The sequence below is a fragment of the Fukomys damarensis genome, unplaced genomic scaffold (assembly GCF_012274545.1).
Source record: "Fukomys damarensis isolate Sample0158 unplaced genomic scaffold, DMR_v1.0_HiC HiC_scaffold_39, whole genome shotgun sequence".
Taxonomy (NCBI): domain Eukaryota; kingdom Metazoa; phylum Chordata; class Mammalia; order Rodentia; family Bathyergidae; genus Fukomys; species Fukomys damarensis.
This window is the reverse complement of record NW_022900951.1, coordinates 96719395-96733260: the sequence shown is the minus strand read 5'-3', so window position 1 is coordinate 96733260 and position 13866 is coordinate 96719395. Positions and strand designations below refer to the sequence as shown.

The 13866-nt window shown below is 49.1% G+C and overlaps 1 protein-coding gene across 1 annotated transcript; it reads left to right on the top strand.

Moving 5' to 3' along the window:
• The first annotated feature begins 4165 nt into the window (after positions 1-4165).
• LOC104854497 (rhox homeobox family member 1) lies at positions 4166-8828 on the top strand. Its single transcript, XM_010613008.1, has 3 exons — positions 4166-5069; positions 6652-6697; positions 8596-8828. Exons 1-3 carry the CDS (start codon positions 4639-4641, stop codon positions 8713-8715), a joined length of 597 nt encoding a protein of 198 aa, XP_010611310.1. The 5' UTR covers positions 4166-4638; the 3' UTR covers positions 8716-8828.
• The last annotated feature ends 5038 nt before the right edge of the window (positions 8829-13866 follow it).

Below are 13866 nucleotides of genomic sequence, written 5' to 3'. Positions count from 1 at the left end.
AGTAATATTCCATTGCATGGATACAGCCCTGTTGATCATTCATGTGTGGAGAGGTTGCTTTTGTGAATAGCGCTACTGTGAACATGCCTGAGGGATAGCTCTGGACACCCAGGTTTTCAGCGTTTTCGGTACATCCTCGCGAACAGAATCGTGGGATCATAGAATTCTGTGGTCAGGCTTTGAGGCCCCAGCAGACCTTTTGAAAAAGTGGCTGTGGATTTTGACACTTCTCCCAAGAGTGATCATGGGCTCCAGTTTCCCCAAGGGCTCAACACACTCGTTATTTCCCAGGCTTTGACCGTGGTTCAGGTGAGGGGTGTGATTGATAGCACTGTGGCTTTGAGGTGCAACAGGGCTGAGTCATTTGGAGCTAGTTTTCTCTGCTTCCTGGTCATCTGTGTGCCTTCTGTGGAGAAATGTTGCAGTGCGAGCTCTCTGCTGCTTCATCCTGAGTGTTGTGTTCTGCCCGTTGACTTGGGAGGGGTGTTTCTGTACCTCTGTATCACACGTGCTTTCCTAACATTTTCCTCAGTCTGCGCCTTGCTTTTCAATGCCTTACCTGGATCTGTTAAATCAAGAAGCGATTACATTTGACACCGCCCACTTTACCATGGTTGTGTTGCCTGATTTAGGGTCTGCTTTTGTGAATGCAATTCCTGTGCATGGCAGGTCAGTAGAATGAGATAGTGTCGAGCTGTCATCTTCCTGAGTTTAAATTTCTACTCGATTCAAAATAATTTTTTATTCATTTTCCTCATCCAAAATAATGCGTTAAAATAGCTTTAAATTTTAGGGCCACCTTAAAAGTTTATGAGGCCGTCACATTTCGATCGTCTTTTTCTTTGGAAAGACAGAAAAATCTACTTGCATCACTATGAGTGGTTCATATTAGAAAAGCAGTGAAGGATGTCTACGTGATAATTCATTCTTCCAAAACACTGAATCCTTTTCCTGACCCCTGAATACAGAACACTTGTTGTTTTCCCCTCACAGACGCCAGCTTGCAAGAGACCTGGATGCGGCTGAAAGCAGAGTGAAGGTCAGTACATCCAAGCACAGCCAATTGGTAGGGCAGTCAGTCTCCATCCTGCTGCGGGACATACCTTTGTCCTGGACATTGTCATAGTGGTGTTGTTTCTTGTCCTTTCTTTCTTTGACTAGCAAAATTTGAACTGATGAGAATTCATGGTTAAAAATGGAATAAGTTACAGTGGCCTTTCAATTCCTTCCCATTTCCAGAGGGTACAAGATCTCATCAAGGAAAAACAGAACATGGCCTCAGGCTGCTTCTCCTATTGTAGATGCCCAAAGGAACCCTTATACCTGTCCATCCTACAGAGAGCTGTCATCAGGGACAGCTAATACACGGATATGCACCGGCAGGATTCACTAACTGAAGGTCACCGTCTGCAGCACTGCTATCCTTTAGGATGAACCTCTGTGTGCACCTTGTTGGGGCTCAGTGTGAACTTCAAAGTATGCAGATGGGAGCAGGGAGATGCAAGGTGCAAGTGTTCATTTGTCGCAAATTATCTGACACCAAGTCCAAGAATTTAGGTAGGCGTGAGTTTATAAATATTCTTTTCTTTCATTTTATGTTCACCTCTTTTCTTTCTCCTTTTGTCACTGGGCATAGAACCCTGGACCTCAGGCGTAAGAGCTTAGGGTTCTACCAGCAAGTTGTATGCACAGCCCCAAATTCATAAATATTGGGAAGTGAGACTAGACTCTGAAAGAAAAATACTCTTAAGAGCAAGCAGTGGGTGTCTAGTTGAGCTGATAGAGATGAAGTTAGTTTGAATGGTTAGTTGTCTGCTTTCCTTTTCCTTCTAAATTTTGGTCAGGTAATAGAGAGGGTGGAAGCTCGGAATGTGAATTGCTCTGCACACGGCACAATGTTCCTGACAAATAAGAATCCTCGGGAACTGGGAGGCTGAGAGCACGTCCAGAGCACAGTGACATCTGAAACAGGTCTGGGTCTGGCTGCGGTGTAATGCTTGGCAGAGGTGTACGAGGGGGGTTGTGCAGGGATGCATCTCAGCGCCCTGGTCAGGCTGGGCCTGTGCTGCTCCGCTGAAGTCATGCCTAGCCCTCCAATTATTTGAGCCTGAGGAAAATAACTTCCCTTGTACAATCTAAGTGTCACTGGAATAGAATGTTGCATGATGTGTTTTTCCATTATGATAGCACCTGCTGTCTTCTAAGTAAGCCCCTCTTCCCTCTGACCTCAGGTTTGCTTCAAAATCAGAGAGCCAAATATAGGAAAAATGAGAAAGAAAAGCTGATGAATTCCCCACCAAGTTTCCTATTCTAACTTCCTATTGACTGATTGGAAGAGGCGGCCTAGGCTGCCATCCCTTTGCAAGATGCAGATCCTGGTTGGTGTACTATTCCCACGGTCATCTGTGCCACCACCGATGGGAGCCCTTGTCACAGCTATCTGCACAGCGCGTATATTTGCAATAAAGAAGGGAATTCCATATGTTTGTTTTCCTGTTTGGGGGTTTAGTTGAAGGTGGATGTAATGTATTTAGGAAATGTCACTTAAACAAAATAACGGAAGGCCCCATTTTTTGACTGCGCTTCCCTGAGTCAAAATCAAGAGGCCCTGCACAGCAGTCTGCTAAGCGCCATGGTGGGCTGTCAATGACCTTTACTCCGCACTGAAGTCTCAGTGCTCGATGCCCGACCATGGCTCCCTCACCACCACTGTGTGATTTTGGGTCTCAAATGAGTTCAAGAAATGCTGGGACAGTCCCTGATGTGAGGACCCCACGTGTAGACAGGGCGGGGTTTCACCCATGCTGAGGAGCTCAGTGGAAACCCGGAGTCTGACAGCAGCTCCCCACGAGGTCCTCACTGCTCCGTGGGAAGGGGGCAGACACTCAGTCACCTGCAGTCCTCCCAGCTCTGCTCAGTGTCCTCCTTTCTAGGGTGCACATAAGTTGCACGGGCTGATTCTGGGCCTGAGGAAAAGTAAAGAAAAACTACAAAGATTAAAAGCACAGTGCAAAATTTAGAGAAGGATGGAACAAAACCACGGAAACATGGGAACACAATAGAAGTGTCAAAATTATGGAAAAGTCTCTAGAGGCGGGGCATGTAACTCAGTTGTGTCCCTGCCTGCCTGGCAAGCGAAAGGTTTGGACTTCGATCCCGGGTACCTAAATAAATAAATAAAGGAGTGAAACGTGTCTAAAACCCGTTCCACATTTGTCAATGATTCGGTTCCTTTATATGTCTATAGTATTCTCGTTTCTTTGCTAAGGACTGAACTCAGGTGAGAAAGCCTTTCTTCAAGGGGGCATGGTCAAGAGAGGAATAGTCACTGCTGGTGAGATGATCAACCACTGCCTGATGACCTCCCAGCCGGTCTTTGCTTTTTTTTTTTCAAGGGGGACGAGGAACATAGCAGAGGAGAGGAAAGGAGCATGGGAGCAGGGCTGAGGTAAGGAGAGGACAGAGCAGCAGCCCAACTTCCCTTTGGCTCAGACACCATGGGCTCCCAGGGTCTGTGCAGACACAGGGGACAGGGTCAGAGGGTTCTAGAGATCAGAGGGCTGGGTCGAGCAGTGAGCTTGTGCAGTATGCACAAGTGGGTATGCACAGCTCAGGAAAAGGGTGGGGCTCAGGGCATGGAGATCAGTAAGGCAAGGGTCCCGGTATGCTCCGCTGTTTATGTAAGGGTCTGAAAATGGAACACTAAGTACAAGAGGTCTAAGAGCATGTTTTTTCCAGTTGTCACATATCTGTAATTTGAGCACTTGGGAGGCTGAGGCAGGAGGGTGGCAACTTTGAGGCCAGCCTGGGATACAGAGAGAATTCATGATCATCTTGGAATGTAGTGAGATCCAGTCTCGAAATTTAAACTAACAATCGAAAAAACGCTTTCACTCTTACTGGGAATTGGGAGCTGGCAATCTTCTCGGGGATCTTGAAGGGCAAATTGATTGCCTATCCCTTGTCCGTTGGATGTGCCTGCCTTAGGCCGGTTGTGACCAGCAGTGTCATATGTGGAGCTGGCTCAGGGTTACAGCATGTGCAGTTAGCAGGTTTTGAGCGTTCCCAGTCATCTAGCACTACTGCAAGTGTCGTGCTCCTGAAATAGGCGATGGGGCTTTTCAGGCCCTGTTCCTTCTGCCAAGGCGCTGAAAACATTGTACTAAGCTAGCACACCTAGAGCCAGGCTGGAGGGTGGGACAAGGGACAGTTTCGAGGCTTCCCACCACAGCGCCTGTGGGCAGTGTGAGTTCTCGCCCCTCCCCTCCACTTGCTAGCAGCTTGCCCTCCAACCCAGTGGCTTCCCGAATCACGCGGGGGACGCAGTGGGCGGTGTCAGCAAGCTGAGCGCCCTGTTCCGACCCACTCTGCGCATGCCCAGTCTCGGTGATACCCCGCTGCTCCACAAGGGGCTCTCTCCTGGGCCCGCCCCGCCATCTTTTCGGACCCTTAAGCCCAGAAGACAGCCAATAGCAGTGGTCGGGTCAGCGCATGTGGACTGCAGCCTGCTGACTGGGGTGCGGGATCCCTGTAACAACTTGCAACCTCAGGCTCCGCCTTTTGCCCCCAAGCTGTTCTCGGGAGACACTGCATTTGCACTTGTTTTTGCTGAGCAGGAGGTCTGGTGGGCTCTGCGCCATGGCGGCCATGGAGGAGGAGCGCGACTACTATGATCCCAGCTACTTTGGCCTGGAGTTCTGGGAACTGGAAGCCAGCGCGGGTCCTGCACCAGGGGTCCGCGCTGCTGCAGCTGAAGGCGGCCACTTCAGCGAACGGGCTCTCGGCCTCAGGGGCGCCGGCCTCCACGAGGGCCACCTGGACCACGGTGAGGACCGCAACCCGACCCAAGAGGGCTCCGTGAGCCGGGGAGGTGCCGCTGACCCGCCTGCTGACCTCGGTGACGATGATCCAGGGCTGAGACCGCCTGCGGAACAGGAGCTTTCTGATGCCAGAGGAGGGCGGCGGGGCCGGCCCAGGCGGCCACGAGTCCAGTTCAGCTTCACGCAGTGGCAGGTGGAGGAGCTGGAAAGTGTCTTCCAAGAAACTCACTACCCGGATGTCCTCACAAGGTCAGTTGCTGGCTCGGGGTGCTCCCAGGCTTTAGGGGTGACGGGCTCATTTCCAGGTGCCTCCGCTCTCTCCTGCTGCCCTCCTTCCGCTCCTGACCTGAGACCTCCTGGGCTCTTCCCCCGCCGGCCTCTTTGCCGGGGGCAGGATGGCTCCTAGGATGGACTAAGGGGGGACTTGCTTGAGGTATTACGGGGATGCCTGTCTGGAAACTTGTGGATGGCCAGTACTTTGTCTTGTTTGCCTCGTGTGACATCCATCCGACGCAGAGGTCAAAATTCTGCTCCCTGAACCCCTCTGCAGGACAGACATGAGCAGTGTTAGGTATTTTCCTGTTGCTGTGCAGCGGATCTCCAGGACGTTCTTCCTCTTGCAAAACCAAACTATCCACAGGAAGCATCTCCCAGGTCCTCATGCCCCCAACTCCTGGCAATCATGTTTCCACTTTTTAGGTGTATGGGTTTGCCTTGTCTTGGAATCGAAGTGAAGGCACAGGCTGAGGGAGGTTTAGAGCCTGGCTCAGGTCGCTTCATACACCCTGAAGTTGCCCTCATGCTGCAGCAGGCGTCAGAAGTTCCTTCTTTGTAAGGCCGGATAACATTCCGTGGTACGGATAGCTTGTTGATCACTCATCATCCGAGAGGTTGCACTTGTCAGTAGTGCTGCTGTGAACGTGGCTGGACAAGTAGTTGGGAACACCCGGGTTTTCGGTACAGCCTCAGAAACGGAGTCATCGGGTGACAGAATTCTATGCTTAGGCTGTGAGGCAACAGCAGATCCTTTGGGATACCGGCTGCACAATTTGACATTTCCCGTATCAGCGGCAAAGGGTTCCATTACCCGCCTCCCGGGTGCTCAGCAAGCTTGTTATTTCCCAGGCTTTGAGAGGGGTTCAGAAGATGGGTGTGATTGCTAGCACCATGGTTCTGATGTGCATTTTGAGGCTGTCTTCTCTGTTCCCCCGTCATCTGTATACTCTGTGGAGAAATGTGTCATTGAGTGCTTTCTGATGCTTGCACCCGGGTGATGTGTTCTGCTTCTTGACTTGGGAGGGCTGTTTCTGGATCTCTGTATCAGGCAGGCATTGCCAATACTTTCCCCCTTCTGGGGCTTCCTTTCCAGCCTCTTGACTGGATCTACCGATTCAGAGAAGTGGTTACTTCTGCCACGGTCCACTTGATCTTTCATTCTGTTATTAGCTGAATGCATGGCTTCTTTTGTAAATAAACCTTTCTGCAGTCAGGTTTGGCGGGATGACGTACTGTGGTGCTCTAGGCTTCCTGCATTTAAAATGCGTAGGATTTTATCATTGTAGACGTTTGCACTCATTTTTGCTTTTGAAAAAAATGGAGTAGCATACCTCTGAGGGGCTAACGCTGTCTTAAGTTTTGTGAGGTGCTGAAAGCATTGCTTAGGAGAGACCCTTTCTCGGCGAGGCACACACACATGTACTTGGAGCACTTAGAGGGGCTGGTAAGTTCCTCTTCCAGCACAGAATGTATATAGGGTGTATCATTCGTCCTAAACACGGAATCCTTCATCCAAGACAATGAATCTGGAACATTTGTGGTTTTCTCTCCACAGACTGGAGCTGGCAAGTGCCATGGGCGTGCCTGAATGCAGAGTGCAGGTCAGTATGTCCTTGGGAAGCCTGGTGAGAGGGCCGTCAGGCTCCATCCTGCCTCAGGACAGAGCTGTTTCCTGGCCATTGTGAGGCTGGGGTTATTTCTTGTCCTTTGTCACCATCACAAGAATGGAACTTAGAGGATTTGGGCACGGAGGATGGATAAGTACACTTGAGCCTGACCTTCCTTCTCGTCAACACAGGGAACACGATTTTCCGAAGGTAAAACAGATCCAAAACAGATGAGCAAGCCGCTTCTCCTATTTTGTGGGCACGGTGATATATACGCGTGTGCACATAACGTAGAGGTATATAGTTACATACATCCATGATCCGTGGGTCTAAATATGATAAAGTTAACCTAGTTGAAAGGCTGGCATCCTCCTGCCCATGCTTGTCAGTGTGCAGTCCTTCTGGGGCTCAGTCTGACCTTAAAAGTATCCAAGTGGATTCAGCAGGAAGCAAGTTTTTAAGAGGTTACATTGGAGGAAGTTATTTGAAAACAAACCTACACACTTAGCTAAACAAATGAATTTATAAAAGCTTATTTCACTGGTTTTGATCTGATCTCTTGTGATTTTCTTTTTTCGTTCTGGGCATAAAACCACATACCTCACACACAAACGCCCAAGGGCTCTAACACTAAGTTACGTGGCCAATGCCAAACTCATGAAAATTGAGCGTTGGGAGCAAAGTCCCAAAGAAAATATGCTACGAGCCATTATGGACATCTACTGAAGTGAGGTCGATGAAGGTAGCTCAAGACATTTGCTTTTCTTCTCCCCCTCCTTTAATTTTGTAAGCTTGGCAAGTTAATAGATGGAGCAAAGGTCAGCATTTATATTTTCCTGCCTGCATTGAAATATGCACGTGAAAATGTTCTGCAAATATTCAGAATCTAGATGACTAGGACACAACATTGCAGGTTTGGAAATCGCTTTATGGGGAGGAGTAAGCACAAATTGGGGTATGGAATGAATTTTAGCTAACGTCTAAAAATGAGAAGGACAAGGCAATGCTCGAAAGAGGCAAAAGATGTCTTAAAGCTCTAGCATTGAGTATAATGAGACGGGCGTCTTCGACAATCTCTACAAATAAGAGAAAATCCAGTTGTCTTCTTCAGTGGTAAGCTCTGAGGAAATGCAGTGAGCTGGCTTTGATCTGAGCCCAGAAAGGCTTGGAGGTGTGGCAAGCTGTAGGGAGCAGGAAGGACTGTGGAGACCACGGCAGCATCTTGCCCCTAAAGCCTTGGGTGGGCAAGGATTTGGGGAGTCTGCGTTCCCTCAGGATGAGTCTGTGTGCCCTTCTCTCACACCACAGACCACAAATCCAAGCGGTGTCTGGCATCCCTTGCCCCCCCACAGCCTTTCATCATCAGGGGTTACAGAAGATCCGGTGACACCCTCCCTGGTGAGCTGGCAGCAGGAGTCAGCTGGCTGGACTGCGGTCAGCAGTGAGGGTGCCGTGTTGCTTCATCTGCTTAGATGACACGGGGCCAACATTGGGCACCTGGAGCAGCTTGTTACCTAGGGCTGCACCCAACCTCTGGATGAAACCATTAGGCAATAGTGAGGTGGGGAGGAAACGGATAAATCTTCTAAGCTTCTGACCCGGGCAGAGAGCTGGTGCTCACTCAGCGTGAGATGCAAGAGGAGGTGTGGTGTTACGTTCCTAAGCTCTTTGGTTTTCTGCTCCTTGGGATGGAGCTCAGGGCCCTGGGGAGGAGGGTCCTGTGCTGCTCCACTGACGTCACCCCCAGCACGCGAAGGTATTTCGGCCTGAGGAAAATAGCTTCCCACCTGCAATCTAAGTGCCGGGGCCATAGGGTGTTTCCTGAGGTGTTTTTTTCCCTTCTGTGAGCACCTGCTGCCTACTCACCAACTCCTTTTCCCCTGTGTTCTCAGGTTTGGTTTAACAATCGGAGAGCCAAATACAGGAAAAATCAGAGGAGAGCGATGCTGAGGAATGCACCTCCTGATTCCCAGGACCACATTCTCATTGAGGAGGTGGAAGAGCTGCTGTAGGATGCCGGCCCTTTTCAAGATGCAGACTGGGATTGCAGCTTTTTCTGGCAGACGCCTGGGTCAGAATAGCTGCCCATGGAATAGTTACGTCCACGGCACTTATATACGCAATAAAGAAGTGAATTCTCAGTGTGTTTGTTTCCCTGTTCCTTCCTTCTCTGTTTATTTAGATATGGATGCAGGGTGTTCAGGAAGTGCCATTCATCCTGAATCATGGTGAGGGCATTCCCTTGAGTCACCATCAAGAGGCCCTGCACCCCAGTCTGCTAAGGGCCACAGTGAGCTGTGTGGGATTTGTCAAGGCCATCGCTCCAAGCGTCCAGGCTTGGCTGCATTGTCTTCATCATCTCCAGGTCCTCAGTTTGTACCAATAGGTGTACGGAACTTCGTGATGCTGGCAAACAAGACAGGAAAAGGTATTCATGAGAAGAATGTCTTCTCACTCTGGCTTCATCTTCACAGTGAAAGTGTTGTCCAGTGACGCAGTCCCCTACCTTCCAATACACATCTGTAGGCCTATCTCGTCATTTAAAAATAAACAAGACTGTAGTGTTGAGAAGTGTTTGTTCAGCCTGCCGGATTGATGCTCTTGTCTGCAGCAAGAGAAGAGAGTTCAGTCTTTTCAGAGGGGTTGTCATCTCCTGCCCTGGGACTAAGCTGTCCTCTTAGTGCTTTTTATTTCTGGTGAATAATTACAAAGGGACAGGGGAATAGAGATTGAGGTAACTAAAGATTCAAAAGGTAAGAAGAACTTGCTCTTGGCCAGGTTGTGGGGTGTCTTTAGGCCCCGTTCTGGAGAAACCCCGTCCTGGTGTATGAGAAGCGTGCTCAGATGCTGGGAGGCTGAAGACAGGGGCACACGCAGCCGGGGGAGCACGGGTGTCATTTAACGGGGACTTCCTGACAGAAGGCCGGTCAGAGGTGGCAGGAAAACTGGTGGATCCTTGTGACTTGAGTCAGGAGGAGCGGCTTAGATAGTGCCCCGGATAAAGGGCCTTTCCTTCAAGCTGGTTTGTCTCAAGCGAAGTCCAAGGATGTCAGGCGCACTCCTGGTGCTGAAGGAGCCAGGGTGCAGTGTAGAGGGCCGCATGCCCCGTGTCTCCTTACACTAAGAGGGAGGCTGGAGGGAGGGGAGTGCACGGGGTCTGGCAAAGAATTAGGATGTGTGATGTTAAGCAATACACGCAGGAACCTCTGAGCGCTGGGTACGTGTGCAGGGAACACAGACCAGAGTTACACACGGTGACAGTGATGGTGATGGTGATGGTGATGGGGACAGGCTGGAAATGGCCATAGCCAGCTCACGCTGCGGCCCTGCACGGCCCTGCCTCTCCCCAGCCATTCTGATCTCGTGCACTTACCCCGAGCAAACCAAAAACCACACAGCACTGGTAACTGCACTTTAAACACTATTCAAAAACCATGGAGACATGAAAAGCCCTTTCAGGGTATTTTTCAGTGAAGGAGGAGGTTTTCCAGTTTTTGCAGTTACCACGAGGTAACATGTGTACCTCCATGCCGGTGATGAGCGACTCTTGCAATACCTGAGGAGAAGTAAGTTGCACTTCTAAAAAATACGTTTTTCCATATCCTGGCATCAGTTCGTTTTCTAGTTATTTCCCACGGAAAGTAACACCGGTTATCCATGCTATGAATGCGTTACCTCATGAAGAACAAAGACATGAGACTGAAGCCTGTGTGGTGCCCGGTGCCTGTGATCCCAGCGCTTTGGGAAGTGAGGGCGGGAGGATCAAAGTTAAGAACTCCTGGGCAACTTAGTGAGACCCTGTCTGGAAATGGCACCTAACAAGCTCAGGGGACATAGCTCAGTGACAATGTCCTGGGCTCAGTCTCCTGTACACAAAAACACTGACAGAGAAAGGATTTTGGTTTTTTATAGCTTTCTGCTTTGAACTAGTCATTTGTGTCACATCTACTTATTTCCCCACCTTGCCTCGGTGATCCTGCGCTTTATAGCAGTGCTTCCATATTCTAAAGGGAAGCACAGTTATTTCATAACGAACATTATGTATTTTTGGACTTGAAGGCCTGAAATTGTTTTGCAGCAAATTCTAGCTGTTTCTTATGAGATATTTCCCTAGCTACCACCCCTTGCCTATATTTTTAGTGTCTTAGGTCACAAAGAAGTTCAGTGTAAGAAAGAAGACAGTGTTTTTCTTAGCCTCACTTTCAGTATCTGTCTATGTGTTTCCAGCATCTTCAGATGAGCATTTAGGTCTTCACATAGTTTCCCTATTGCCGAGAAGCCTCTCCTGGAGACCAGCAAAGTTGGGCTTGAGAGTGTGACCCCAGCATTCCGCCTTCACATCGTGTGTCCAGGTCCATGCAGTTACCACCGGAGAAGTTCCACCTAAGAAGCACTTTCTGGCACTATCTGTGCATTACAAAACATCCAGCTATTTAGATGCCAGAAGAAAGGGATTTTGTAATCTAAATTCAACCAGTGTGTCTAGTTGTTTCTAGCTACAAGGGCAGATTAGCTACGTGCATGTTCGAACCTGTTGGTCTAATGGACTAATTTAATGAGATAGGAGAATTGGGATGTGAGAAATAATTGGATTTCACATCCTGACCTCAAGACACGATCATATCTTAAGTAGTTGCCGAGGCAGCGGTGCTTTTCTGTGGAATTACCTCATTTTTCCAACAAGTACTACAAAGTTAGGGTAAGAAAAATATGTTGAAGATTGCCGGGATTTCTTCATCAACGCAACCTACCTCAAATAAAGTAGTTACCAAAGAAGCTACCATTTTTCCTATGGTATGACCTTTTATTCTAGGATGAAGTGTGAATTTAGGAGAAAGAGGAAGTTATTTTTCACTTTGGTAATTTCACTGTGCTTTTCTGGTTTTCTGTAGTTTACAAATCACCTAGATCTTAGCCCGCCATGGTGGGAAGTACATCTAATCTCAACACTGTACGAGGCTGAGGCGGGAGGATCACAACCAAGCGTTCACAATTTAGCGAAGAAGTGAGGCCTTGATTTCAAAAAGTTAAAAAGGGCAGGGAATTTAGATGATCCCAATGGCCCTGGGTTTACTTATTGTCTGAAGAGAAAATCTAGATCCTACTGGCTGTGAGTTCCTTCATTAACAAACTCTTCCACTAAGATCAAAAAAATATAGACTTGCATGGAGCATGCTTTTCAGCATCCTGCCTTTGACTGAGTATTCTACCTATCATTGTTTGCTACATTCAAATGCTGATCTAACTCCAAGTACATAGCTGGATTATGAACTTACTGTTTCAATAGGAAGTAAGAATTTAAAGTTGAGGAAAATGTCCTTTTCTGTTTCCTGACTTCAAAGAGGATTTCGGATTATCTCTAGTTGTCTCCTATGAGGGCCTCACCTGGGCCTAGGTAGTCAGCTCTCAGACTTATAAATCGTTTCATCACACAAGTGGCAGTGAAAATGATGTTATCATAGCCCCATTTGTGTTTCCATAACAACATAGGAAAAGCGCGTTTTGTATGAAAAGAGAAGGAGAGGGAGACTTTATTGAGCTAAGGATCTGAGTGGGGCCTTTGGCCTGAAGAGGCAGAAGAGCAGCTCCCTTAGAGCGAGCAGTTTGGAAGGGGCGGCAGAGAATGATGAAGCTGGGAACTCGCTGCTCTGGGATCACCTGGTAGACCTTAGCACACGGTCCATTTCCTGGTGGGGCAAGGTTCTTTTTTCTTCGGGAGCTCAGGGCCTCTTGGTCAGGCGGTCTGATCTCTAACTGGGATGAAGACCCGGGGTGGTTACTGAGGGGCAGTGGCATCGTGACCAGAGGGAAAGGGTGCGGGATCCCGGGAAGGTGTCCTTTGGCTTTTTCCTTTCAGGTCCTCCTTGAGAAAGTGGGTTAATCAACTCTCCCTTTTTCAGGTCCAAGGACACCGCACAGACCTTGGCGCTTAGCATGCAGCTCAGATGTGTTCTAAGAGGACGATGGCCCCTCCGGGTGTCAACATGTGCAACAGAGAGGACCCAGAAGGGAAGGAGGAGTCAGAGGCAGCCAGGCTCACGTGACCAGAGCCCACTCTCCCAGGAACTGATTTTTGCCTACACCAGGCTTATTTGGTTCTAGAGTGTTTGTACCATAGGAAGCCCTCTGACTAGAAATTGTCAGGAACTACTACCTTGACTGCTGACCCACTAGGCAGCAGTCCCCAAAGGGGCTCCTGAATGAGTAAAGATGAGAAAGCACTGGAGGAAACCATGGCAGCCTGCCATGTGAGAGTCTACGGGACTCAACACTGCTGTTTGATTGCTGAGACAGCTTCTTGTCTGTGGTCCAGGCTGGACTAGACCTCCCGGAGAGCCTCCTGCCTCATCCTCCTGAGTGCTGGGTTCATAGGCTTGTGTGCCCACCCCCAGGTGAAACGACTGAAACTTTGGGATTTTCTTGGCTAGCCTAATGCTCACCATATTTAGTAATAGTGCGGCTTTGCAATAGCTGAACCCAAGGCAAAATCCCCTGCAGGGCACCTACCCCTGAGAAGGGGAGCCCAGCAGACAGGAGGCTGCTACAGGAGGATGATTCGAGGCAGGGACAGGGTGTGGGGATGAAATCACCCAGCAGCTCTTTCAGAACGAATGGGTCGGGCATCCGTGCTATAGCATAACTGCTGGGCGCCTTTGGGAAGGACAGGACGCAGGAGAGACTCGGCCTCCTCTCAAGCAGAGTAGGCAAGGAGGTGAGAGTTGGTCCACCTGGGCACTTCTGGGACAATGAAGCTGTTCATTTCTTTTTCCTTATGTGCTGGGGATTGAGTCCATGGCCACACGCATCGGGTAAAAATTACACTAGTGAGCTACACCCCAGACCTCGGTTCAGACTTCATTATGAGACAGCATCTCACTAAATTGCCCAGGCTGTTTTGTCTTCATCTTGGGATTGTCCTGGCTCAGCTTCCCAGGTACCTAGAATTACAGGCACAGGCACGTGCCACCACACCCGGCTGGTTCTTTTATTTTATAAAATGTGTCTGATGTCAGGGATAGTTAGAACAGCAAAAACAGGATAAAGGATGTACTGTTTCAGAAGTAAGGTGAGCTAGTTGGAAAGCTGTGTTGGGGGCAGGAGCTTTGAGACTTGCCTTAGTGGAGACCCGGCAGGCGAAAGAAACAGCGCAGGGGCGGGGATGC

What these genes read in the sequence shown, in the direction of transcription:
- LOC104854497 (XM_010613008.1), top strand. Translation starts at nt 4,639, where the DNA reads ATGGCGGCCATGGAGGAGGAGCGCGACTACTATGATCCCAGCTACTTT. An exon ending in TACCCGGATGTCCTCACAAG is followed by an intron (nt 5,070 to 6,651) that starts GTCAGTTGCTGG and finishes TTCTCTCCACAG; the next exon opens with ACTGGAGCTGGCAAGTGCCA. An exon ending in TGCCTGAATGCAGAGTGCAG is followed by an intron (nt 6,698 to 8,595) that starts GTCAGTATGTCC and finishes CTGTGTTCTCAG; the next exon opens with GTTTGGTTTAACAATCGGAG.